Source organism: Bufo gargarizans, chromosome 2 (assembly GCF_014858855.1).
Source record: "Bufo gargarizans isolate SCDJY-AF-19 chromosome 2, ASM1485885v1, whole genome shotgun sequence".
Taxonomy (NCBI): domain Eukaryota; kingdom Metazoa; phylum Chordata; class Amphibia; order Anura; family Bufonidae; genus Bufo; species Bufo gargarizans.
In genome coordinates this window covers 248,597,375-248,624,323 of record NC_058081.1, presented here as the reverse complement: position 1 = coordinate 248,624,323, position 26,949 = coordinate 248,597,375, and the positions used below count along the sequence as shown (strand labels likewise).

General features: G+C 40.0%; 1 protein-coding gene across 4 annotated transcripts in view; it reads right to left on the bottom strand.

Annotated features, from left to right (window-relative positions):
• The window catches only part of KIF21A (kinesin family member 21A), a 153,075-nt gene that overhangs the window by 11,839 nt on the left and 114,287 nt on the right, over positions 1-26,949 (bottom strand). For 2 of the 4 annotated variants that reach the window (XM_044280212.1, XM_044280213.1), the window contains 8 exons: positions 26,762-26,816; positions 25,408-25,613; positions 20,607-20,720; positions 20,097-20,225; positions 15,023-15,061; positions 13,946-14,082; positions 10,034-10,214; positions 1,183-1,347 (listed from right to left, as the gene is read on the bottom strand). In XM_044280212.1, coding sequence (XP_044136147.1) covers positions 1,183-1,347; positions 10,034-10,214; positions 13,946-14,082; positions 15,023-15,061; positions 20,097-20,225; positions 20,607-20,720; positions 25,408-25,613; positions 26,762-26,816 — 1,026 coding nt within the window. The remainder of the gene's footprint in view (positions 1-1,182; positions 1,348-10,033; positions 10,215-13,945; positions 14,083-15,022; positions 15,062-20,096; positions 20,226-20,606; positions 20,721-25,407; positions 25,614-26,761; positions 26,817-26,949) is intronic. The other 2 variants (XM_044280214.1, XM_044280215.1) reach the window with 1 other exon arrangement.

Sequence of the window (26,949 nt, the reverse complement as noted above, 5' to 3'; positions counted from 1 at the left end):
ACCAGATTAATTCTGAATTGCAAAATCATTATTTTTTTAGGGCCTAAATACAATATTAGCCTACATTCACACAACCGTATGTGTTTTGCGGTCTTCAAATTGCGGATCTGCAAAAATAACAGATGACTATTGTAACAATGTCTATCCTTGTCCGTATAACAGACAAGAATAGGACATGCTCTATATTTTTTGTTGGGCTATGTCACAGACACACGGATGCGGACAGCACATTTTTTGCGGACCTGTTGAAATAAACGAGTCCCCATCCAATCTGCCAAAAAATTAATGGAAAGGAAACAAAATACATTCGTGTGAATGTAGCCTTAACTGTACTGCAAACACAAGATAGTAAAAGGCTGCTTTCACATCAGCGTTATTGATTTCCGTTGCTCTGCTCTGTTACAGGAGTAGAAGAAAGAAACTAACATAAGTCGTCAAAAATAGCTGAGAGAAAAGTCTTGCATGCAGGAGGCCCTAAATGAAGCGTCCAATGCAGATGTGAAAGCAGACTAAGTATCAAGAATAAGCATAGAAATCCCAAAGGATCTTTGAGTTGAGACTTAAAGGGAACCGGTCATGTGGATATTTGATTATAATCTAACTAATTATATACAATCATTAACTACTAAAAAGTGCCTTAGATGTATTCACTTACTGGTGTGACAGATGGTTACCTCATAATATACACACAAAGATCCCGCATGCTAATGAGCTGATTGGAGTCCGGCATGAGGTCATCGAGTCCAGCGTATATTTAATTCAGAGCTATAGCCACTCCCCTGCCCACCTGCTGCTGATTCATATGGAAAATAACTGTCAATCAGCAGCAGGTAGGTGGGGAGAGTCAGGAGCTCATAAATATTCATGACTCATCATTATCAGCTGGAGCTTTTCAATACATGATGTTGGCAGATTGACTGGGTCAATTAAAAAAAAGTGACCCAGCATTTTGCTAAGAGAATCAGTCACTTATTTATGTTGCCCTTAGTTAGGACACCATAAAACTGGTGACAGGTTCCCTTTAAAGATGATCAATAATATGGAGAAATGCAGGAACTGAGCTCTACAGTAACAAAGTTTTTTCTGTACTATACAACTAAATATAATTTCTCATTTTAATAAATTGAATACAGTGAAATACGCATTCAGTGTCCTGGGTAAATGCAAGCACATGAAACATACCTTTTCAGATCCCACATTCTGACTGCATTTCCAGCAGCTGCATATAGGAAGGTGCCTGTAGGGTTCAGTGCAATTTGATTGATTTGGTTTTCACCAGGTGGAATGGTCACTGTCCTATTCTGACTTCCTCCACAAGAATCCCAAGCCATCACCTGACCAGAAGAACTAGTGACAGAAAAAAATGTGCCACATTAGATAACTGTCCACTTATCTGCGTTTTATGCTTTGATATGATAAGGGTAAACACGCGTTAAAAACATAGTGGTTGTACACTTCAAAATGTAAAGTGTAGGCTGTCCAGTAACATTCAAGGAATTGTAAGGTGTCCTTTTTTTGTCCAGAAACTGTGCCACTTTTATCCATCCATACAGCTCAGTCACACTGCTTTGACTGGTAATGAGTTGCAATACCTGGCATAGCTCATGTTCAGGAGAGGCAATTTTATTTTTATTTTTGTAAAGGAGTCCAGTTTATTCTAATTTCATCCACTTTCGATTGCTTTGTTATTGGTAGTCAATAAAATTGTTACTTATTTTGCAAACTGAGAAGTAATTGTTCATGCAGCAGGCCTTTAAACTGCATGGATCATGCCAAAGGATACAAAGAAAGACTAGGCTATACTAGGCCATACAAATAGGAATGAACATTTTTTTTTTTTTTTTACTCTCATACTGCATTGCACAGGCAGTGCATTCATTTGAATAGCTACTTTGTAATTCCTACTTTCTGACTGCTGGGGCTGCATCAAGGAGGCATGTTGTGATCTCCGTATTGCCAATGGACCTTTCTTGCTAGTAGCAGACATCCCCTTTAAATAATCTTAACCCAAAGTACAGTAGATCTTAAAGCACACATTTATTTACACTGTACAATTCAGATATATGGCATTTATTTGAAAAGCTTTAATCTATGTATTATCTATATACACACGTGGACAAAATTGTTGGTACCCTTCGATTAAAGAAAAACCTCCCACAATGGTCATTGAAATAACTTGAAACTGAAAAGTAAATCAGCTAATGAAAATTAGACATGGCCTGTGAATTGTGGTTCTACAGAATAATTTATTATGAGAACTAATGAACCTTGACTGGAGAAAAATGATGGTACCCTTAGGCTACTTTTACACTAGCGGCATCCTTCTCTGTTATAGTCAATGGGGCCGGAGCGGACTGCCGGTGGCACGGTGCTCTAGCAGCAACACAGATCCGGCAGGTGAAGCTGCCTAACGTAAAAGGCTATATAAACCTTTGAAGGGAATTTTTTAAAGAAAATTATTGCATTGTACTCATTTTCAACTAAAATATTTCTTTCAATTGCTCTTTAGTAAAGATCTTGAACCCTTTTCTCTGTACAGGATTGAGATTCTCTAGTAGCCTTCTGTCCGTTTTCACTACGTTCCATCAGGCAGCTCAGCTGACGGCTCCTCATCTCTGACCTTATAACACTCCTTATAGCTCAATTCTTATATTCCTATCTTACTGATAAGAAGGTGTCTTTAAGTGTTTATGACCTTTTAGTATTTTAGAGATAAGGGTTACTAGATGACTGCACAGAGTGAAAGAACAATTCTCACAGCTAGACAGTTAACCCTTTGTGACAGAAAGGCAAATTTTTTAATAAAAACCAATTGAATAAAAAATTATTCTTAGTCCAAAATTAGTAAAATGCAAGCATAAAAATATTGACCCGGAAAGTGTACATAACCTTTAATATTTTATTGCACTACCTTTGGAGGCAATCCGTGCAATCAAGTGATTTCTGTAATTTTCAATAAGACTTCTGCATCTGTCCACAGGTATTTTGGCCTACTTCTTGTGAGCAAACTGTTGCTCTAGTTGTCTCAGGTTTAAAGGGTGCCTTCTCTAGACTGCATGCTTCAGCTCCTTCCACAAATGTTCAAAAGGATTAGGGCTCATAGATGGCCACCTCAGAATAGTCCAATGCTTTGCTCTTAACTATTGTTTTGGGTCATTATCTGGAGGACCCATGACTTTTGACTGAGACCAAGCGTTCTGGCACTGGGCAGCACATTTAGCTCCAGAATGCCTTAAAAATCTTGAGATTTAATTGTACCCTGTGCCAAATGCAGAAAAACAGTCTCAAAACATAACCGAGCCTCCTCCATGTTTCACAGTAGGTACAATGTTCTTTTCTTTGTAGGCTTCATTTTTGCATCTGTGAACATAAAGCTGATGCAACTTGCCAAAAAGCTCCAGTTTTGTTTCACCGGTCCAAAGGACATTCTCCCAAAAGCTTTGTGGCTTGTCAATATGCATTTTAGCAAATTCCACTGTAATTTTTTTATTATTTGCTTTTAACAGTAGTTTCCTCCTTGGTCGTCCTTTATTAAGTCCACTTTGGCTAAGACCGTGATGGATGTTGCGATCTGACACTGATGTACCTTGACCTAGAAGTTTACCTCTAATCTTTTTTTTTTCTCTTTTTTCTTCGAGTTTAACTGTTTATTAGACAATTTCCAATACATTACAGTACAGGTAATATCATAGGTAGCCAATATATGAATAAAATACATACAGTATTTTAAAGGTAACAAGAATTCCAGTAATATAAACAAAAAGAGTAAAATGGGGGGAGAGGCGGGGGAGGAAAGGAAGGTCTATCGATGCTGATTTCTAATATATTACTTATGATCGAAAGGAGTCATTAGGAGAAGTTTCTGAACCTTTTCCAGGATGACCAGACTGCTTTAAACTAATGTGTCCTTTTGGATTCTTATCCAGCCATTTGTTTCATTCTATATATATCATCACATTTTATAAGCCATTGCGAGTGAATTGGAGCTTCTGTAGGAGATTTCCATTTAGAAGCTATCAAAACTCTGGCAGCGGCCAACAAAAGAGACAGCAATGACATAATTTGTCTATTACATTTGATATCTCCTAGTAAACCTTGCAGACAGCCTCTCTCAGAGGGCGAAATACGTGTTTTGCTCATGGTTAAAAGTTTTGTATGTATTTGTCGCCAATAAGCAGTGATACCGGGACATTGCCACCATATATGTAAGAAGGTACCTGTTGTATTTTGACATCTCCAGCCGTGTATAGGCTGTGTAATTTATTTATTTTTTGAGGTGTATAATACCATCTTGTGATTATTTTATAGGAGTTTTCCTGTAGTTTTACACACCTTGATATTCTTGGGGCGAGTGAAATAAGGTGTGAGATATCTTTGGACGAGAATTTGGTACCTATATCACTTTCCCATTGTTGAATAAAGTTATATGTCTCAGGTCTGGTCTGGGAAACCAAGCCATTATAGATCATGGCGATTTTTCAGAATTGTGTTAGTGCCATTTTTTTCAAATTGAGTTATGGGGGTATGAGGCAAGGGCTTCCCCTTGCCTATATATTGTTTAATAGGCATTCTATGTAGTAAGGTAATTGTGCATATTTTAGGATGCGATTCCCAATTCTCCCTAAGAGAACCTGCTTTATCCAGTAAATCTACCAATGGTAATGATATCTTTAAGCCTTCTTCAGATAATGTAGAATTGAAAGCTGGTGAAGAATTCCATAAGACATCTCTTAGTAGAGAAAATAGATAAGTTTGCAGGGGTGGTCTTATCTCTCCTGCCTCCGCTTGAATGTCTAATCTATTTTCCGTGTGTCTGAGCCATTCCAGACATCTCATTCCATGAACTGCCCTATAATAAAGTCATGTCTGGCAGTCCCATTCCCTCTGATCTGTTTTATTGTGTCAATGTAGAGTGAGGATGACGTAGGTGTGATTTTTTTCCAGAGAAATTTGAAAAAGCATTGTTTTAATTGTGCAAAGAAAATGCTTGGTAAGGGGATAGGCAGTGTTTGAATATAATATAGTATTTTGGGTATGAAAATGGATTTAATTAATGTACGCCTCCCGAACCAAGATGTAAAAGGGATTTCCCACACTATGATATTTTGGATGTTCTTTGGAAGATTTTGGAAGTTTTCATTGTATAAATCCATAGGGTTTGATGTTATATTTACTCCCCTAGAATTGTATTGATCTTGATGACCATTGATACGGGTTATGTAGTTCTAATAGTTTTTGTGTTTGTTGATTTAATGTGACATTAAGTACTTGCGACCTGGTAGGGTTAATTAAAAAGTTTGACAGGTCTCCAAACCTCTGGAATAGTACATGGATTGCTGGGAATGCCTCCTCAGGATTAGTAATGATAACTAGAAGGTTGTCAGCAAATGTTGCTAGTTGGTGATGTATACCTCTCAAATGCAGACTCTTAAATTTTCTCGTCTTGGCGTATCGCCTGGAAAAGGCATACCACCGTCATGATGAATAACGGGGGAACAAGGGGCAACCTTGTCGTGTGCCGTTTTTCATGGAAGGGGATAAGGTACCATTTACCATCACTTGAGCTGTGGGGGTATCATACATAGCCATGATGGCCCTTACATACTGAGGGGGCACTCCAAATTTTAGCAGGGCTTTTTGCATAAGTAGCCAATCAATACGATCAAATGCCTTCTCTGCATCAGTTCCTGAAAGAACCAGGGGAATTGCGTTTTCCTTAGCATTATGTATAAGACTCACCAGACTGGTAGTGTTCATCCTTCCCTCCCTGCCAGCCACAAAGGCCACCTGTTCTGCATACCTCTAATCTCTTTGGAAGTTGTCCTAGGTTCTTTGGTTAACATTTGTATTAACCGTCTCTTCAATTTGTCATACATTTTTCTTTTGTGGCCACACCCAGGGAAGTTGAATACAGTCCCGTAGACCTTAAACTTCTGAACAATATAAGCAGCTGTAGTAACAGGAAAATCAAGCTGTTTGGAGATTGTCTTATAGACTTTAATTTTAAGATATTGGGCTATAATTTTCTTTCCAATCTCATGAGAGAACTCTCTCCTTAGCTTTCTTTGGTCCATGTCCAGTGTGGTAAACACCACTATACAAACAGCACAGTGACTACTTTTCACCCACTTAAATAGGCACATTGACTGATTACAAGTTTGAAGACACGTGATGCTAATTTAATTACAGGACACACCTTGGTTTAACATGTACCTATGGTCAAATTATTTTCAATCGTTTCTAGGAGTAAAATCATTTTTGTCCAGGCCAGTTTGTTTTAGAAATCATTTTGTTGAACCACAATTCAAAAGCAGTGTCTGATTTTCTTTTGTTGATTTTCAGTAAATGTTTAGTTATTATTACTTTTGTCAGTTTTAGGTTATTTCAGTGATCATTGTGGGTTTTTCATTCTTTAACGGAAGGCTATCAAAAATGTTTTACACATTTAACATCACATATAAATTACATTCCTAAACTGTGAAATTATTTGATTGCTGGCAATAAAAAATAACAGCAGACTGAAATGACTGCAGCATATAACAATATAAAATTATGGTGGATCCAAGTGTGTAAGAAATATGTATTGATTTATCATATGGTTTCTAAAGCTCAATTTCTGACTTTTAAAGGGATTTTCAGATATCAAATAAAGCATGATGATGGTACAAAGTTCTACAACTTTAGTACACTTAACATATCAATTCCTCACCATTTCAAGATACCGATGTGTCATCAGTGAACACTTAACATTTGGAGGAGGAAAACGTCATACACTGCTAGTCCTGCTGTTAGCTGATAAGTGGATACAATTGTGTCCAGTCTAGGCAATGTTCTCTGAGCGAAATAAAACACAAGTCCCTCTTGTACTTTGCTACTAAGTATCAGTCTGGAGTCCAGGCTGTTTAGCTCACAGAGCACTGCCTAGATTTTATAATTGTATGCTAGTCCCAGCTGACAGTATAGATGTGTATATAAATTTAGCATTTCTTTCAGATAGTGACTGGAAAGGAACGGTGTCGTTTTGGAGCCGAAGTTTGGTTAATCAGGGAGGGCTACCAAGTCAGAACCCTGCCTATCTGATACTGGGCATCTATCCTAAGGATAGGTCTCCAAAAAGAAAGTGCATTTACACACACCAAGGAGCAGCCAATTGTCGGGAAGAAAGCGTTCCTTCCCAGCAGTTGGCCGCTTTGTCAGAGGGGGTAAAGCTCTGTATTCACATGCAGCGATCTCCTTCACAGTGAGAGGACAAGAGATGGCTATTTCGATCGCTCGTCCTCATATAGCTGCATTGTTTCTTGGCAGCAGATCACTGTTTAGACAGGACAATCTGCTGCCCAGGAATTATAATTGGTGGTGCCTGCACAAACGACAGGATCAACCGCATTTTGCTTGTTCATTGGGTAAGAGGCGGCACCTTTACTTAGGCAGATTGTCAGGAATAAGCGTTTGCAGGAATGTTCATTCCGAATAATCTGTCCGTCTAAATCCACCTTAAAAAGGAGTTATCCAAGAGCTATAATGCCCCCCCATATGCCCGGGCCCCTCACACAGATTGTACTTACCTCTCTCCTCGACATCCGCGTTACTTTCTGATGCTGGCATGGCCGGCGCTGCATGTCCCCGTCGCATGGATGAAAACATCTGGCGGTGGGGCGGGGCCTAGCCAATAGCAGGCAGCGACGGGGGTGAGCTAGGGAAGCTTATCGCCGTCGCAACCTGCTTTTGGCCTACCAGGAGATGCAGTGGTGGCCATGCCGGCAGCAGAAGTGATGGAGGTCACGGGAAGAGAGGTAAGTACAATCTGTGTGAGGGGTCTGGGCATATGGGGGGGTATTCTAGCTCTTGGATAACCCCTTTAACTCATGGAAAACCTCTTTAAGGGCCCTTTCACACAATCGAGTTTTCCGAGTGCAATGCGTGACATAAACGCATAGCACCCGCACTGAATCCTGACCCATTCATTTCAATGGGTCTATGCACGAGCCTTTTTTTTTTTCCACAAATCAGTTTAGCGTTGCGTGAAAAACGCAGCATGTTCTATATTCTGCGTTTTTCACGCAGACCTGGCCCCATAGAAGTGAATGGGGCTTCAGTGAAAAACTGATGGTTGCTAAGAGTTGTTGTTTGTAAACCTTGAGTTTTTTAACATGCACGTGAAAAACGCATCAAAGCACATTGCACCCACGGGGGGAAAAAACTGAACAACTGAACGAAATCGCAGACAAAACTGCTAAGGACACCGGAGAGACGGATCCGGTATTGCAATGCATTTGTCAGACAGATCCGCATCTGGATCCGTCTGACAAATGGCATCAGTTTGCGTGCGGATTGCCGGAATCCTCTGCCGCAAGTCTGAAAGTACCCTAAGAAACACCTTATAACAGATTTTAACATAATCAGCTTCCCTCACATACTTAGAAATATTTATTTGTTTGCTATGAAATGGAACCAAATGTATGTAGAGTATAAATAGATTTGTGAAACAGACTTTTGTTTTTTGGAACTTTTAGGTTTTCTCAATGCGCTGCGGCAGTTAGCGTGGTTTTGTACCTGTGTTGCTTCTCACACGTTTAATAATTTCTTTACTGTCTTATTTTTTGCAGTTTTTCCCTTAGGCATAAGTTGAAGAAGATGTGAACCTCTCAATGTTTGTGCCTTAACAATCTAAAGTGTATGGCCTCACTGTGGCCTACTGTTTTTTATTTTATTTTTACATCATATTGTCGGCTTCTTTACCCGAGGCATGTTCCATTAACACTCTGTTTTTCTCCAGATTGTTTTTCTATTTATTGCCATAAGGGACAGACTGGAAATTACTATCACTATACTGGATAGAGATGGCACATAGAACTCTATAATGTTGCTGTGTGCTCTGAAACACATTCTCAAATAACTTCTTGATCAGTTCTGTAGTCCTATATGCCTCTGTAATGCTGGAACTTTAGTTATCAATACCACCTTGGTTCCCTCTCCCTTCCTTTTTAAGCATTTTCTCGCTCTACATCTTCTCCTTTGACACTGAAGAACCTAAAGACAACCCCTGCTCTATTAGGCCTTATGGGCACCACTGTATGAGAAGCTCCCATTCTGGTGGACTCAAGAAGTCTTTGCATCACATGGACAGCCACATTTCCACATATAATCAGCTGTTTGCAGGGGGTGCTGGGACCTGGAGTTATCAGCTAATCATACCAAAAGCTGGATTTTAAAAGCAGTTGTCTCTGGTGATGCAACCCCTAGAAAAAAAATGGATTGTTGGAAACAAGGTGGTAAATTTTATGAATTGCCTAAGGGAGCAGGCAAAGTAAAAAAAAACTAGTGCGCACACTGGCCCAGTTATTTACCTGCTACAGATGAGCTACTTTCACATAAGTGTTAAAGCTATCTGGCAGGCTTTTCCGTCAGAGGAACAGATGTTGAAGTTCATGGTATGATTCATAGCCGGACCCCTTTTAATATAATGAGACCCGGCCAGTTTCCGGCATGAGTGCTGGGATCTGGCTGGACAAAAAATGGGGCTTGCACCCGCCGAGTCCTGCTACAGTCAATTGGCTCCAGCAATGAACTGCAATATCTGCTGGAACAGCCAGATAGCCTTAAAGGAGAGTTACCATCTCGGACATTGGAGGCATATCGCTAGGATACGCCCCCGATGTCTGACACTTAGAATTAAGCCGACAAAATGCGATGCTCGTCTATTTCCATCAGCCCCATAAACGTGAATGAAGCAGTGGCCGCGCTTTGCAGGCTCCATTCTAAGTATAGGTATGGGTCTCGGAGGTTCTAGTGATATGCTCCCAATGTCCAAGATGGCATTACCCCTTTAATACACAAGTAAAACGAGCCTTAAGATGCTTGGGGTACAGGAGAAGAATATGACAACTTTTTGAACCCTGTCAGTATGCAATGGGGAAAGACTAAATTGGGGTCTTTTGCGATAGCCAAACTACTTCTATTTTTAATGTTCTGAGTGCTCCGAGATGTCTTTTGAATAAGACATGAATATTTAAAAATAAAAAAATAAACTTACGTAAGCGTGCGTATGCACTTTGCAGAATCTCTGATGTCCCACACCTTAATGTAAGATGTTGACACTGTAAATACTAGACTGGTGTAGTTACAATACTTCACAGACACCACATTGTTTGGATGACCTCCAAGTGACATAATTTCCTGTCCTGTGACGAGATTCCACACTTTACAAGTACGATCTGAGAGGGAGATAAAAATGAAGTCAAATTAGTAATATTACTTTATTTACAGTATGTTTCTCTCATGTACCATAAAGTATAACTTTGCTTAGTGGGCATTTCATGGAGACAGATCTTATTAACTTAGGGCATTTCTTACATATGCACCAATTAAAGGGAACCATTAGGAACTGCACCTGGTAACTGGCCTTAAGAGGTCACATATTATTACTTATCATGGCGCTATACGCATTGTAATGTAATTAATAAATGCCTCTTTCATTTTTAGTTGGAAGGGATAACATGATTGAATTGATGAAAGAAAATAGATAAGCAGGCACACTCTGATTTGGGTCAATCTATTAATTTATTTGTATATATGGTGAATGTAAGATGTATAATATATTAAAATAATGTTACAATAAAATGAGGCAAAGGTGTAACATATAGTATGAAGAATTGTATCAGAGAATTGAATTCTGCTAACTGTCCTTTTTAATGGATAAAAGTAATGAACGTAGAAATATGTGGGCCGTCACTAAATAGTTACCAGCTGGTATTGAGGATGTTGTGGTAATAAAGTATTTGAATAAAAGGTATATAAAAATATAGATATAAATGACGCACAAAAAAAATGATGCGCTAGTAAAAACGATGAAGGTAAAAAAAATAGGATAGTTGTCCTTATAGATCGAATAGTCTTTTCATGAAATAGTAGCCTCAAAGTGGAGGCTAAGTGGAGGATAGAATAATGCATCTTTCTCCTTATCTCCCCATATATAGGATAGTCTTTCTTTGGGGTAATATCCTCTAGCTAGGAGATAAATAGGTAAATAATGTGCCTTGACTCCTTTTATATATTCACCGCTATGGAATGGAGGATAAGTGATGCGCCTTGTTGCTATATAAATGTGTCAGTTGATTTTCATAGAGCTGCAAGCATGTACATTAGTATATTATATGTAGCAATATATTGATGTTGTTCTTCTTATGCGGGTGCTGTGGGAAGAAGGGGTGCTCTGTGCCTGAGTGCGGCGTCCCGCACTGTCTCTGGCTACAGAGGTCACTTACCCTTCACCCAGCGCTGCTGTCTTCGGTCCTCTGGCGGTGATCAGTTCTCCCTGGGCGGCTGTCTTGAATCCAGGAGTCGGTGGAGTATCTTGTGTTGCCAAGGACGCCGGGAGGCGTGGTTCGCGCGTCTGTAGGGTGACGTAGGCTGTCACGTGATCGCGATCTTTCCCGGCTTGTTCTGAATGGTCCAGGCCTATTTTGAGTAATCCTCTAGCTGTTACAAGTAATGGGTATTCAGACAATCCTCTGCTTCTTAAACGCGTTTCGGGAGTCTCTCCCTTCATCAGTAAGTTACTGAGGAGCTAGAGGATTACTCAGAATAGTCCGGGACCATTCAGAACAAGCCGGGAAAGATCGCGCCGGGTGAAGGGTAAGTGACCTCTGTAGCCAAAGACAGTGCGGGACGTCGCACTCAGGCACAGAGCACCCCTTCTTCCCACAGCACCCGCATAAGAAGAACAACATCAATATATTGCTACATATAATATACTAATGTACATGCTTGCGGCTCTATGAAAATCAACTGACACATTTATATAGCAACAAGGCGCATCACTTATCCTCCATTCCATAGCGGTGAATATATAAAAGGAGTCACAAGGCGCATTTTTTACCTATTTATCTCCTATCTAGAGAATATTACCCCCAAGAAAAAGACTATCCTATATACGGGGAGATAAGGAGAAAGACGCATTATTCTAGCCTCCACTGAGGCTACTATTTCATGAAAAGACTATTCTATCTATAAGGACAACTATCCTATTGTTTTACCTTCATCGTTTTTAGCAGCACATAATTTTTTTAGCGCATTATTTATATTTATATATACCTTTTATTCAAATACTTTATTACCACAACATCCTCAATAGCAGCTGGTAACTATTTAGTGACGGCCCACATATTTCTACATTCATTACTTTTATCCATTAAAAAGGACAGTTAGCAGAATTCAATTCTCCGATACAATTCTTTATACTATATGTTACACCTTTGCCTCATTTTATTGTAACATTATTTTAATATATTATACATCTTACATTCACCATATATACAAATAAATTAATAGATTGACCCAAATCAGAGTGTGCCTGCTTATCTATTTTCTGTCAAGTAATCCACTCCTGACTGGGTGAGTCAGTTCTAGCAGCTCCGCACCTCGATCATCTGCCAGAGTGGTAGAGCCGTCTATTCCATTTTGTTTTTCCTTTTAGCATGATTGAATTGATGTCACCTTTGCAGGAGGTTATACCTCGCAGCCAATGAGGACCTAATAGTTACCATATAGTGTGACCTCAGAGAGCTGTTGTCACATTTGTTGGATTTTATTTTTAACCCTTACATCATGGTGCCAGTGGCCAAATCTAGTCTAATACGATACCTTATGCTATCAGGCATAATATGCTGCAATACAATATTGTAATGTATAAATCCCCTAGTGGAACTAAAAAAAAAAAAATGTTTAAAAATAAGTCAAATAAAAAGGACACAATTGGTATTGCTGGCAACATTACTTTGCCTGCATGGTGAATGACGTAGAAAATAAAATGGTATGTATGGTATTCTGGTCACTTTTAGGAATGCCAGGACACATTGGAATGTAGATATCCAATCAGCCAGTCATGTAACATCAAATGGGTTGTTCCAGCTCATCTCGCCAGATTTTGAAACACTGTAATATCATTAGTAGAGATGAGCGAATTTCATATTTTGAAATTAGTTTGCGATTTGTTTACTAGAAAAAGCAGAATTGCGTTATGGATGCCTTTACCACGGACCATAACGCAATTCTAAGACGAAATGCATAACGGAATCCCCTTAGAGGCATTCCGTTATTCATTCCGTCATAACAGAAGTCTATGGGCTGCATAACGGATCTGTCCTGTTTCAGTTATGCAGGGGAGTCCATGTATGTTTCATGTATTTCTCCCATTAGATGGGAGTCCTGAAACTGTAACTAAACATTAATGGTATATACTGTATGTTCAAAATGCCATAAATACAGTATTTCAGTTGATAATACCCCTTTAAATTTCATTTTTGTCCCTAGTCATTGGTTCAGTCTGGCAATGTGACCCCCAACCAGAAAACTGTGTGCACTCCTGGGTTTCACCCAGGCAGCCCCTCTGACTTGAGCATCGGAGCAGTTCATGCTCCGATGCTCTCCTTTGCCCTGGACTAAATTGCGCGGGCAAAGGCATTTTCAGGAGTTTCGGTGACACGGCTGCCAGGAAGCCCGGAGACGTCACCGGCACTGATGGGCAGGCTTTAGCGCTGCCCTAGCCAGTAAAACGGCTAGGGCAGCGCTAAAGCACACCCATCACAGCTGGTGACGTCACCGAACACACGACAGTGTGTTGTTGTAAACTAAAGAGCCTGTGCCCTGCGCAATCTAGCGCAGGGCAAGGGAGCGCATTGGAGCACAAGATGCTCCGATGCTAGCATCAGAGGGGCTGCCTGGGTAAAAATATGGGTATGTCCGGTTTCAGCTCTGAACCCGGAGAACCCCTTTAAAAGAATGCCCAAACACATTGATGACAATACTAAACATGAGGACTGGGTTGCTAATAATGAAGCAACTCATACATGAATACTTCCGACCAATCACATGTACCATGGACTAGAAAGTCACTGAATATTAGCTGCCAGTTTGTATTTATAGAAGAAGAAATAATGTGGCTGACCTTTAGAGCCAGTGAACAGAAGATCATCAGTAGAATCTACACAAAGTACTGCCTTGTTGTGCCCTTCAGCTATATGGATACACTGTACAAGGGATGATTTGCTGCCTTTGCAAGTAGGAAATGGGTTAATTACGCCCCTGGTGAGAAGAAGACGAAATTTGTGTTAATTCTGCTCATTAAAAGTAATGTCACAACTTCTGGTGCTCAGTATCTAACACATGCAGTACAGCAATTACTTAAGATCAACAGGGTTGTGTGCGTGTGCGCACAAAAGAAGCGTTACAGTTATTAACGCATATGAGGTTTATGGAAATTCTTCACCATGCTGTCAGTTATAATTCCTGTTTGGCATAAATGAAGCAAAAAGTTAAAAGAAAATGCATTCTACATAAAAGGTGCATAAATTAGTGTTTAAGGAACATGCATATAAAAAAAGGTCTCAAAATTGCGCTGACGATTGCCTCCACTGAGCCCCCCCCCACCTTATGAATAAAATGCCAACTGGATTAAGAATCCAATGAAGAATATTGGACCAAACTATCTGGTAAATTATCTTTTTCCCACAATGCCCTAGGCTCTGTTCACATCACTAATGTCATGGCTTCTACTCTGACTACTATAAGAGCCGTGACAACTCGGGCTGTTCCATTTTGGAATAGAGCCTAATGAATCCTGATGGATGCCATTGACGTGTGTCAGGTTTCCGTCTTTTTTTTTTTTTTTTACAAGAACAGCACTGCGTCGTGAAAATCCAACAGACGTTTCAGCATTTTTGTGCATTTATGAAACATCCATGTCACATTACAGCGGTTTACTATAGCTAAAACGCGTATCCATTTTTACTTTGTAAGCTATGCATTATCTTCACATACACCTAAAATAAAATGATGTCAAAAGAAGCAAGCAAATCATAGCACATCTGAAATAAACAGCCTGAATTCTATTACAAAAAGGCACATACCATATGCAGGGAACAAGATACAGTTGTAAGTGCGGATGGGAACAAAAAAATTATAATCATGCAGAAAATAAAGGAGCGTTACTTGCAACGTGAAAAGTGGACAAGGAAATCTGTACCTGTGTACCTCGGACAGAGAGGAATCACTTTCATCAGACCTACAAAGATCAGTAGTAGAGAGTGCAAGGGGAGAGAATATACAGATATCAGAAGGGTAAGGTCTGCTCCAGAGATAGGAGACACAGAAACAAGCCCCCGACCACATGAAATACTACGATGTGAGTGAGCCCCAAAGGGCACGAGAACGGCAAATCTTACTGCTGAATATGAATGAGCGTGGTGCATCAATGCTGTATCCCACAAGTACTGATACCAGCCTGGGCACAGCAGCCCTGTGTATGCCTCTGAATCACAACGCTTTTTTGTTATTGTTTTTTTATAAAGGAAAAGCAGATTTGTAAAAGTTCTTCAGAGTTAAATCTTTGAAGGCATGTTCAAAACAGAAAACCTCTAGCAAATGAAGTTAAAGGAGACACCAATCAGGGGTCTTACCACAATATGTTAAAGGCGAAAATGAAAACAGGCCCTTTTGGTCATAAAAATGTTGTTTTTTTAGATTAGATTACAATGAGAAAGGATCACTCAGGGTGTCCATTCACGGATCACTGGAACCATATGCGGATTAACACAAATACGGTAGGTTTTGCTCCAAGAACATGTATGTCCTTAACCTATACTTGCATTAAAACTGTAGCAATTAGCAGCAATCTGCATCAGGTTACAGCGGCCCAGCCACACAGTGTACAGGCACCCGGACAGGCTGGCAAACATACTATGAGGGATAACAGTGATATATCCGCTTTTCTGTCCGGTGCGGTACTGTCAGAGACCTTTTGAATCAATATCTACTTTTGACGTGGCTTGAATTTTGGCCAGTTGTGGGTGAATACCTGGGGACCATGTTGCATTTGGCGATTTCAAGTTCAACTCCAAGTGATCATATCTCAACACAGAGGATATTAGGGGGGGGGGGGGGCTGTCCAGGATTTGAAAAAGAAGGCTGCTTTTTTCCCAAAACCATCGGCATGCCTGTCCACAAGTTGTGTCTGGCATTGCAGCTTGCTTCCTGGTTTTGGAAGAAAGCAGACAATTTTTACTATCCCAGACAACTTCTTTAAGGCCACATGCACATGACCATATGGGGAAACAAGGCCCGTGTGATTGTCACCTTTCCCAGACCAAATATGGCTTCTCAAGTTTGTGTCAGAGGAGCCACATTTGGTCCGGGAGATGAGGCCAACACATGGGCCATGTTTCCTGGACTGTACTTTTTTTTTATAAATTCCTCTCATAGGTATCCTGAGAGGACCAAAAAAATAAATAAAAATGTATCAGTATTTATGATTAGTTGTCAAAAAATTAGTGTTCATTAGTGATACTATATATATATAACGTCATAACTAAGGTAAGTGCTACATCAGCACACACTGTCCGTGTTTTACCATTTCCTATTCTATTTTTAGGGATAAAACAGGAGGTCTATGGGAGACACAAGCTAGTGGAAGGATAAATAGACTGTCCAATGTGAACAGCTGCCTGAAGCTGATAAGCTTCTCAGTTAATGGATTGGATGGAAGAAATGTCCACCGGAGCATGATCTTCTAGATACACAGAGAATGATAATCAGTACGGCAGACTCCAGTGTGCTACCAACAGCAACCAGACCAGGGTCGTCTTCTGGCTCCAACACATGCTTTGTATGAAATAAGTTCAATAAGGCCTCAGCATTTTAAGTAACTTCAAATTACAAAACAGAAAGCCTAAATTGTGAAGGATTTGGTCACCCCATTCTGTCATGTATTCTTTTTAATAGCCGTATTGGTTTGCTATGTGAACCCCATAAATGTGAAGATGTTGAAGGCTTGAATTTCCCGAGGACATTAGCTGATTATTTTGAGCACTGGGATATTGCAGTAAGTTAGGATAACTGAAAACCAAAGAGAAAACGCTGCATCATTGCAGAGCACCATGTGGAAGTACATCTGTACATCACATTGCCCCCCCACATCTAAACCTATGCTACGCTTTACTGAGCGTTATCGAAGAAAGCCTTAATAAAATCAAGATGAGGGGCTGTTCTCTCTACGCAATGACCATAATGTCCGATTGCTAAACCCGCTGGTAGAATACCGGCGCTGGCACAGAGAGAGTAAGGAGATCATACATATATACAGGACACTTATTATGACATATAAGGATATTTCCCTAATAACTGATGGCAATGTCTCTACCTGTATCTACCATCCATCAATACAGGTAGAGACATTGTCATCAGTTATTAGGGAAATATAATTATATGTCCTAATAAGTGTCCTGTATATATGTATGATCTCCTTACTCTCTCTGTGCCAGCGCCGGTATTCTACCAGCAGGTTTAGCAATCAGATACTTACTATTGCTGAGATTAGGCTGGACACTCACCCTCAATATCAAGCAGGGGCAATTCTGGTGGACACATTAGTTACAGAAAGCACCTTACGGCAGCGCAAGTGTCACTTACCCAACAATTTTAATGATCATAATGTCATACTATGCATTTACAAACTTCAATCTGTATTACATGGTAAATTCAGACAGCATCACCTTGATATTAATCTGACAGCCTAATCCCAAATCAATTTGACTGGCTTATTCAATTACTAATAAGGAAGGGGCTAGTCTCCTTTTTTTTTTTTTTTTACATTTTTAGGGTCCATTCACACGTCCGTAAGTGTTTTGCGGATCCGCAAAATCCGCAAAACACGGACACCTGCAATGTGCGCTCTGCAATTTGCGGAACGCACATCACAGACACTATAATATAAAATGCCTTTTCTGGACAAGAATAGGACATGTTCTATTTTTTTCAGGAACGAAATTCCGGATCCCGAAAATGCGGATCCAGGAAATGTGGATTTGCATCCGTTCCAGCCCCATTGAAAGTGAATGGGTCCGCAAATTGCGGAACGAATGCGGACCCAAATTACAGACGTGTGAATGGACCCTTAAGCAACTCTTCCTTTATCCCCCTAGGCAATTTGCTTTCAATTACGCTTTTTATTAAGAAATATATCCTGCTGATCGGATTAATTTAGGTACACGTTATTGGCATATATTTTCCCTGTGGCAGCTGAGTGTAGAATGTAAGTAGAGATTCAAACTAATGGCCGTTTGGAAGCATAATAGGACCTTCTGTGAATCCATTAGTCCTAACAAGGCACATGCACCAAGTTCTCTTTCTAAGGGCTGTTTCACACGAGCGGATGCCGAGCATGACATCCGCTGCGTGAAAGAGTGCCAAGACCCGATGCGGACAGCAGAAGCACGGATCATTAACCTAATTGATAATGCTCCGTGCCTCTCTGTGATCTCTTTACTACGAAATCACAGTGACAACTTTATCTCACTGTGATTTCGTAGTAAAGAGATCACAGAGAGGCACGGAGCATTATCAGTCATGTTACTGCTCCGTGCCTCTGCTGTCCGCATGGGGTCTTGGCACTCTTTCACGCAGCGGATGTCATGCTCGGCATCCGCTCGTGTGAAACATCCCTAAGGCCTCTTGCACACAAAAGTTTTTTTTCCCTCGTTTTCATTCCGTTTTTTGCGTTCCATATATGGAACCATTCATTTCAATGGGTCAGCAAAAAAAACTGAATGTACTCTGTATGCTTCTGTTTCTGTATTTCCGTTCAAAGATAGAACATGTCCTATTATTGTCCGCATAACGGACAAGGATAGTACTATTCTATTAGGGGTCAGCGGTTCCGTTCCGCAAAAAAAACAGAATGCACACGGACGTCATCCGTATTTTTTGTGGAGCGCAAAACACAGGCAACCTCTCAAAACCATAATAAAAAATGTTAAGAAAAGGATAAGACAGATGATATCTCTTAAAGGGGTTGCCCAAAGTAGCCTAAAATTAATCAATTAGAAAAAAGTTTTAACATAATCACGTAAGCTATAACCACCTTTACATTTCCACTGCTTCAGTGCCATTGTCTGGAAGTGATAAAGTCATGTGCTTCTTAATGTGACTGTACCCATCAATCACTGGCCTCAGCAGTTATGTGTGCATGTATGACACGAGATTGGTGCATGAACGGCACATCACTGCTGAAGCCAGTGGCTGGCTGCATTGGTCACATCAAAAGGAACAGCTCTGGGTTTTTTAGGGTTTATAAATTGGATAAATAAACCTTGATGCTCAAGAGCAGGGATGCTCAACCTTCAGCCCTCAAGCTGTTGCAAAACTACTACTCCCAATATTCCCTGATAGCTGCAGGCTGTCCATGCATGCTGGGAGTTGTAGATTTGCAACAGGAGGGCCGTAAGTTGGGCATCCCTGAGGAACCCACTTTTGGACAAAAGGGACGAGAATAGGTAGGGATGGGCCCAGCGGCGCTAGAGTAACAGGTTAATTAAAAGATGATTATAGCTTATTTTATTACTTTAAAATGTCTACTGCTTATAGACGAACAGTTAGAGAGATATACTGTAGACCAGGGGTGCACAACGTTTCCTGGTTGGGGGCCACATTGCCAGACTGAACCAATGACGAGGGCCGAAATTAAAATTTAAAGGTGTATTAACAACTGAAATATTGCACTTATGGAATATTGAACACACATTATATAACATTAATGTCTAGTTACACTTCCAGGACTCCCATCTAATGGGAGAAATACATGAAAAATACATGTGAGCAGCCACAAGACATAGGCATACATGTCTGTTACCAGATGGTTGGGGGCCGCACAGAATGGCATCAAGGGCCACATGTGGCCCCCGGGCCGCAGGTTGTGCACCCCTGCTGTAGACTGTTATGATGAAAGCATCGTAGAAAAAATAAACACATTTTAAACACGCATTCAACCAATAAAACATATGCTTCTACTGTTTCTCGAAACCCACCAATGTACAATAAGTCACATTTTTAACTTAAGTTCAGCTCCCAGCTACTCTGCTCTTGTACAAAACCAGTTTCTCTCCCTGTACAATGAGTTTAATCTAAAGGTTTTGATAGACATTGATAAGATTGTTCCTTAAAATGGTAAATGATAGAACGCCGGAACTATCTGCCATTCCGCTCTGAAACTTTGCAGTGTTGTGCCTGCTGCCAATATGGGGGTGAATTATTGTCCTAGGACTTACTTATCCTGCTGACATGTTGCGATTCCCTGAGAAACTGTGAGACGGCTAAAAACATTCATTTCATTACGGGCTCGGCTTGTTGGGGAAGAAGGAGGCGATAGACTAGCCTCTGAAGTTCCCGAGTCTGAGCTACAAGAAAAAAAGAACATGGAATGCTCACTTCAATGAGTTAGAAAAGATGGAAGTCAGTAAGGTAAATGACTCATGCTATACAAGCCTGCTTTCCAAACAGCAATTCAGATGATGCATGAACAAGTCTTGTGAATTAAACATAGTAACTCTGTAGAATATCCTCCACTAACAAAAACACCAGAGGCTTACACAAGAGCGATAATACAAAAAAGGCATTAAACGGCAACGCCAGCGCTAGTATTGGCACTTATTGTATACAAGCCATTTATCTCATCTTGGAAGCTACCCAAGAACACAATAGATTCGTTGAGAACATAAAATAAGAATAAATTGAACAAATCACATTACTCTAGAAAAATGACCATGGAGCATACGTACAATTTTTGCTCTTTGGATTTACCCGGCTTTTCCCCACTCCTGTCATAGGTTTTCCTTCTTGATGATGGAGAAGGCTCAGGAATACGCCGCTCAGCCAACGAATTAGGCTTAGATCTGGAAAGTATGACTATTGTCAATGACCATACCAAGATAGAGAAATCTCAAAGTATACACAGAACACTTCCACAACTGTAGTGAAAACTGCCATATCACCCCAGAGCCAGTATAAGCTTTCATTTTAGTACAAGTACTTGCATGGAGCACAGATATTAAATCGGGATGGGTGTCAGGATTCTAGTTTCTATACAAGAGAACAACTATAAATCCATATTCATAAACATCTGACTGAATTTAACATCAGCTTTCAGCCAAAATGTGTAAAATTTGAACAGAAACCAACATAATTCTCCATCGTTAACCCTAGCATGTAAAGGCATTCACTGGAGAGAACTTTAGACTATCATTCCAATAAATTTTCACAGCAATGGCAGTTTTTTTTAGTCTCCCAGTAAATTTCCATTTTCAGAGATTTTATGTTAGGCTTACACTAGCGTTAGAAGATCCGGCATAAATAATGGATGTAGGCCAGACTAAAAACAACTGGGTGTTTGCTTAGCTGAAACCCTGCATTTTTGCTGGAAAGCGGCCGGATCCCATTATAAGTCAAAGGGGATCTGATGGTTCCCAGCACTATCTGGCTATGGAGAACTCCACCAGGCCGTTCCTCTGCCAGAACTGCCTGCCGAATTTCAAACTCTACTGTGAACGTACCCTAAGAGATGTGTAGGACCTCTGTCTGGGAAGACATCACATTCACTTTCTAACAGTTAACACAATTTCCTAGGCTGAATAATTATATCTGCTTTCATTTTTGCATTAGAAAATACAAGTCCATTTAAAAAAAAGTGAAAATAGCAGAAGATCTGGGTTTATACATTGGATAAATAAACCTTGATGCTTAAGAGGAACCAATTAGGTGATTCCTACTGCCTCATCTGATGGCAGGATATGACAGGAGGAGAAAACAAACTTGATTTCCGGGGGGAGTAATCAGGACTCACTTTCTCCCCTAGGAATCCTGTCAGGATTAACTCTGCTTAACCCCTTAAAGAGCATACTGTACAAAGTAATTACGACCTTTGTACAATATTGCAGGTATAGAGAAATGACTACAAGAGGACCGTTTCTGCTGCCACTCTGCCACCTAGTGTATGCACAGTGAGAGGGGAATGATCAGTCTACCAGGTAGTAAATGAGTAGGCTATTACACTCTTCCTTTCAACGTTTTGGTTTATGGTTAATTCATTGAACCTCACAGCATTCTGCAGAACTGTAGGGGGTTAATGCTGTCTTGCTCTGTGGTATGTATATAGCCCTGCTATATATGTTTTGCTGTGTGTCCCACTCCTTGCCTGTGTAATACATCTGCTACTCTGCTAGAGCATGTACTAGAGCTATGATCAGATTCTCTGTCGTCTGACCTAACCTGTTTCTGATCTGTTTGTCTGCCTGTATTCTGACCTAGTTCCGTCTGCCCAGGCCATGGACTATCCTTGGATTTGCATGTACTCGGTCTGCCTGACCTCAGTTTGGTTCTGTCTATGTACTTTGCTAATTCCTCTTGAGCTTTTCCTAGGTGTCTCTGACCTCCGAGGGTCAGCTGAGAACTACATGGGCCTATTCGGAGAGGTAAGCCCTGGTGGCTCATCTGCAGGGAAAACCAGATCCCTGTATAGGGGATAAAGAATGAAAACCAGGGCATTGCTAGGACAATAGCCCAAAGTCAAACAGTTTAGTTGGCACGGTGGTTCCGTAACCAGGACTTGGACGCACCAGCAAAACATCTAAAGAATCCCCTTGTATACCGCCAGTTTCTGATGAATAAGGCTGGCTTCACATCAGTGCTTGCGTTTCTCAGTTATAGGAGAAAGGAAACAAAAACTAATGGAAGCACTAAAGCCATCAAATGACAGTAAAAGGCGACACCCAACAGACTCCACTAACTCTAATGGGAAAACAAAGCATTTCGTCAGACAAAATATTGCAGCATGCTGTGCTATTTGGTCCCATATTTTTTCCAAAGCCTCTGATGCAGATGTGAGCATATCCTAAACATACATGATTAGCGAACTACTTGCGTTTCTGCTCAGATGTCGCCCACAAGTGGAGGGTCACTAAATGCTGCTGGCTTTTCTTAAAGGATAGTGAACAGATATTACCAATAAAGAAATGTTCACCTGTGAATATTTTACAGTTTGCGTGCAGATATTATCTTGCACTGGACCATATTTTAGTCTGGATTTACATTTTTCTGCTGGTTGTTAGTTGCAGAAACCATTTTACAGTTACTGAACTTCAGTTTAGCTGGCCATCCACCGTGTAAACCTTTCTGTTGCATGGCATTCTCAGACGCTTTTGTCAGATTAATGTACTGCTACTGATATACTGTACAAACTGGAGAAGGCAAATCACCACTGCCATGCTCTCCACAGTCACCAATATGCAGACAGGACTGGAAATTTTAGCTCAGAAACAGAAAATGGAAACTTCCGCTGTGGAAGGAAATGGGCTAGAATACATGGTGCAGCTAAACAATGGCGCTCATGCAATGTTTTATGGATATCGACAAAGAGTAAAATGGAGTTCAATGGTGACCATACTAAAGCTGCTGTAAAAAGGAAAGGTATCGGTATGGCCACACGTACACTGTGGATTCTCTGCAAGCAATTTAATTTACTGTTGCAGCAAAATAAAATAAAGTTTATACAAATCTCATCCAACACACTCTCTGGAGTGTGTCCACACCAGAATAAAATATAACTTGGCATGCATTGTGGTCTTCACATCTGCAGCATGTCAACTTACACTGTGTATATGTGCCAGGGATTTTACCCATTGCAAAGTAAAGGGTGAAATCGTCAGCAAATTTGCTGTATTTTGTGCATCAAAATCAGCAGTACAACCCACATGATTTGCTATAGATTTTGGCCAGATATGCTGCAGATTTGTGGGGCATACCCTCACATCTATTTATACTAAAACATGCAAATTGGCATTAGGCAAAGATTACAAGCAGCTAGTCAAGGTCTGCACAGCGACTAATGGAAACCATCAGGTGCAATTCTGTTTGACCACCTATCATAGATAACCGCTGAAGTTTACATATAAATGTAATATACAATGTTAAAGGCTATGTACAATGTTACAGGCCATTTTTGTTTATGACTGCATTTTACTGATTTTTGGCTGAAAAATGTATTTTCAATTAGCCTTTATTAAAAATATTGAGCCATTCTGTCACCAAGGGTTAACTGTTTTTCTAACTGTATGACTTGTACTTTCAGTTTGTGCCAGTTATCTAATAATCCTCATCTGTAAACTACTGAGAGGTCAAACACTTATTTACACCAAATTCCTATAAGTAAGATAAGAACTGAGCTATAATGAGTGCTTATAAGGTTGGAAAACAAACAGAGATGAGGAGTCTGTGTTCCCATAAATGACGGAAAAGACAGAAAATCCACAGGCTGCTACTACAGCATCTTAGCTATGTACACAAAAAAGGATTTCATATTTTTAATAAAGAACAATTGAAAAAATGATTTTTAGCTCAAAATAAGTACAATGCAATAATAAAAAGGCTATGTACACCTTTGGGGGCAATTTTTTTAAGTGCAGTTTTCCATTTCCAGGACTAGCATCGATGGCTGTGACCCCTTTATCTTTTCATTTCTGTGCCACTGCCTTGTCATTTGAACAGAGCTGCGTTGCAATTTCCACTTCAGCCCCAGGTTGGGGAAATCTAAAAGAGCCAATGCCACTACTTTCTCAGCTGTTGGACCCATTCAGATGAAGTTCTCAATCAATATGTTCACAATATGTTTTGCACAGGAAAACATGTATAAAAAGCTCAATTCTTCAAGATTACAACAAAACTAATAAATTACCTTGCTCTAAAACTCGCAGCAAGATCTTCCAACATTAAAACAAGATGCAGATGCTAGATGGAGTCTTAAACAAATGTTTCTTTTTGCTGTCACTGATACTTTTTGCTAATTCTGCGTTATTAAGCTTTGCTTTACCTTGCACACATTGCGCATGCAACAGAAGAGATAAGATTTACATGCGATATTCATTCCTTCAAGGCAAATTACTGATAGGTGCATGTGAAAGAATGATTGCTTTATACTACAGTAACAAAGGATCCGAAATGCTGGGCACGTAACACATTCCTATCAAAAAAATATTTAATAGGCTGCTTGGCATTTTTCAAAACCAGAATCAATCTTTAATAATGGATTCTAGGAAACCCAGCAGCGAAACTTGACTTGAGGACCATTACTGCTAGATAAATTTAATATCTTTAAATAATGGCATGCAGAGCAGGCGAGATAACAATGTAATGTGCTAGAAAGCCCCCACAGCCATGGGATAGGAAAACTTAATAAACTGTATCTACCTGCTTTAATGTAAAAGGTTCAGACTCTTGAATAGTAAGAGTGTCCTAGTGATAACACACAAAGTACACAGAAATGCGCAGATTATCTACACAGATATAACACAAATCAAATCAAACTTTACCTGAACATTTAACTTGTGCCCTTTATAAAGGCAATAGTTATTTGTAGGGTGAAGCTCTGGTTTTTGCGGGAAATTAAAGGTGCTTAGTAAATGTTCCATGCATTCTGGTCCAGTTGAGCAAATACATGGAAGCGGATTAATAAACTCATGCACATCTTCATAAAAACAGAAACAGTCAAATAAAAAGCAGTGTTGGTTAGTACAGCGCAGACCGACTTACATGCTGCCTATTTTAGAAGAAACAGGCAAGGAGTCTTTTTCCCTAACAGCACTGGAACTTGTCTCCAGGTTATTCTCAGTCCCTTGCACTTCAGGAACAGGAGGGAGGTAAGTAGACGAGGCATTATCGCCAGCTCCAAGATCGGCGGCAGTCTCGCTACTATCTGCGTAAAGTAACTCCTGCTGGGTAGTAGTTCTCCTTCTGGCCTGTAAAGATTAGAGGAAACCAGAAGTTTACTACATCTTATATTACATATATTTCATTATTTTGACTTGCCTATAAGTGGTTAAGGGTATGTAAACTACACTAATAGTTGAGTAAAGGCCCACCCAATTTTTGGGCCAATTATCCGGAACAAGTTTTCATAGGGAAGCTTGTTCTGGAAAACCAGCCGTATAAAATCGAGCAACCAATAAATAGAAAAACTGTAGTTTGCCAGCTGATGGGCATCTTTCATCAAGATGAAACATGCCCAACTATTGGCAGCACATCTCCCTTGGTAAAGAGTGATGTGCTGCTGATAATCAATAGAATTGTATTAGGAGGATCATACCTCCCACATTCAGTTTTCATTAGCCTGTGTAATCAGGCCGGATGCAAACGAGAGTCGATACCAGGCTTAATACAGCAACAAGATAACTTTCCCACTTCATTATAGATCTCAGATGTGCTGCTAGGGCTTTGTCCCATTGACAAACTGCAACAGTGTCACTGCTCCCCAGGATATAATAGATGCTGTAAGTTGCAATGTTCTACCTTTTATACAGACTACATCTATGTGTAAACTTAATAATGGCGCTAAAAGGATGGCTATACCCTTTAAGTGCTATGGATACTGTTACATACATTTTTAGGTTATGAAATAAAACATATTTGCAATATTTGGTTTCCATAAAAAAAAAGTTAGACCATTTTTTTCTACAGCTTGCATGTTTTACAATACAGCAAAAGCTGCTCAGTGCCTTTCAGTGCTCATTCCGTCAGAGGAGCCCTCTGCAGTTCCTCTTTCTGACCGCTCCTCAACATCCATTTTTATTTAGGTTTATTTGAAGTGGTAGTAAAGAGATCAGCCTTCAGGAGAGCACAGAGGGGACCTGCCAAAGAGCTTGTCTGATGGAATCAGAACACAGACTGTAATCGAGCAGCTTGCTATGTAGAAGACAAAAAGGTCCAACATTTTTATTTTTTTAAATGAACTGCAAATATCCATACAATTAAAATGCAGCACATACGTAAGGTCTATAATACATTACAGCAAACTGAGAAGCTAAATGTAAAGTATACTTATTGTAAAATGCATCATGTTCTACAATGGTTAGTTGGTAAACAGCATATATGGCTTTTTGCTGCTTACCTTGCTTTTAGACTTTCCTTCACCACATAGTTTCATTAAATCAGATGAAAGCGTACTAAACAAAACAAAAACTATATTAAAAAGGCATGTGACATAACACAAACACACTGTCCTATTGTGTACATAAGTGACCTAAGGAGGAGATCTGCAATGTGTCATGACTCGTTTATTTTATTCACAAATTACTG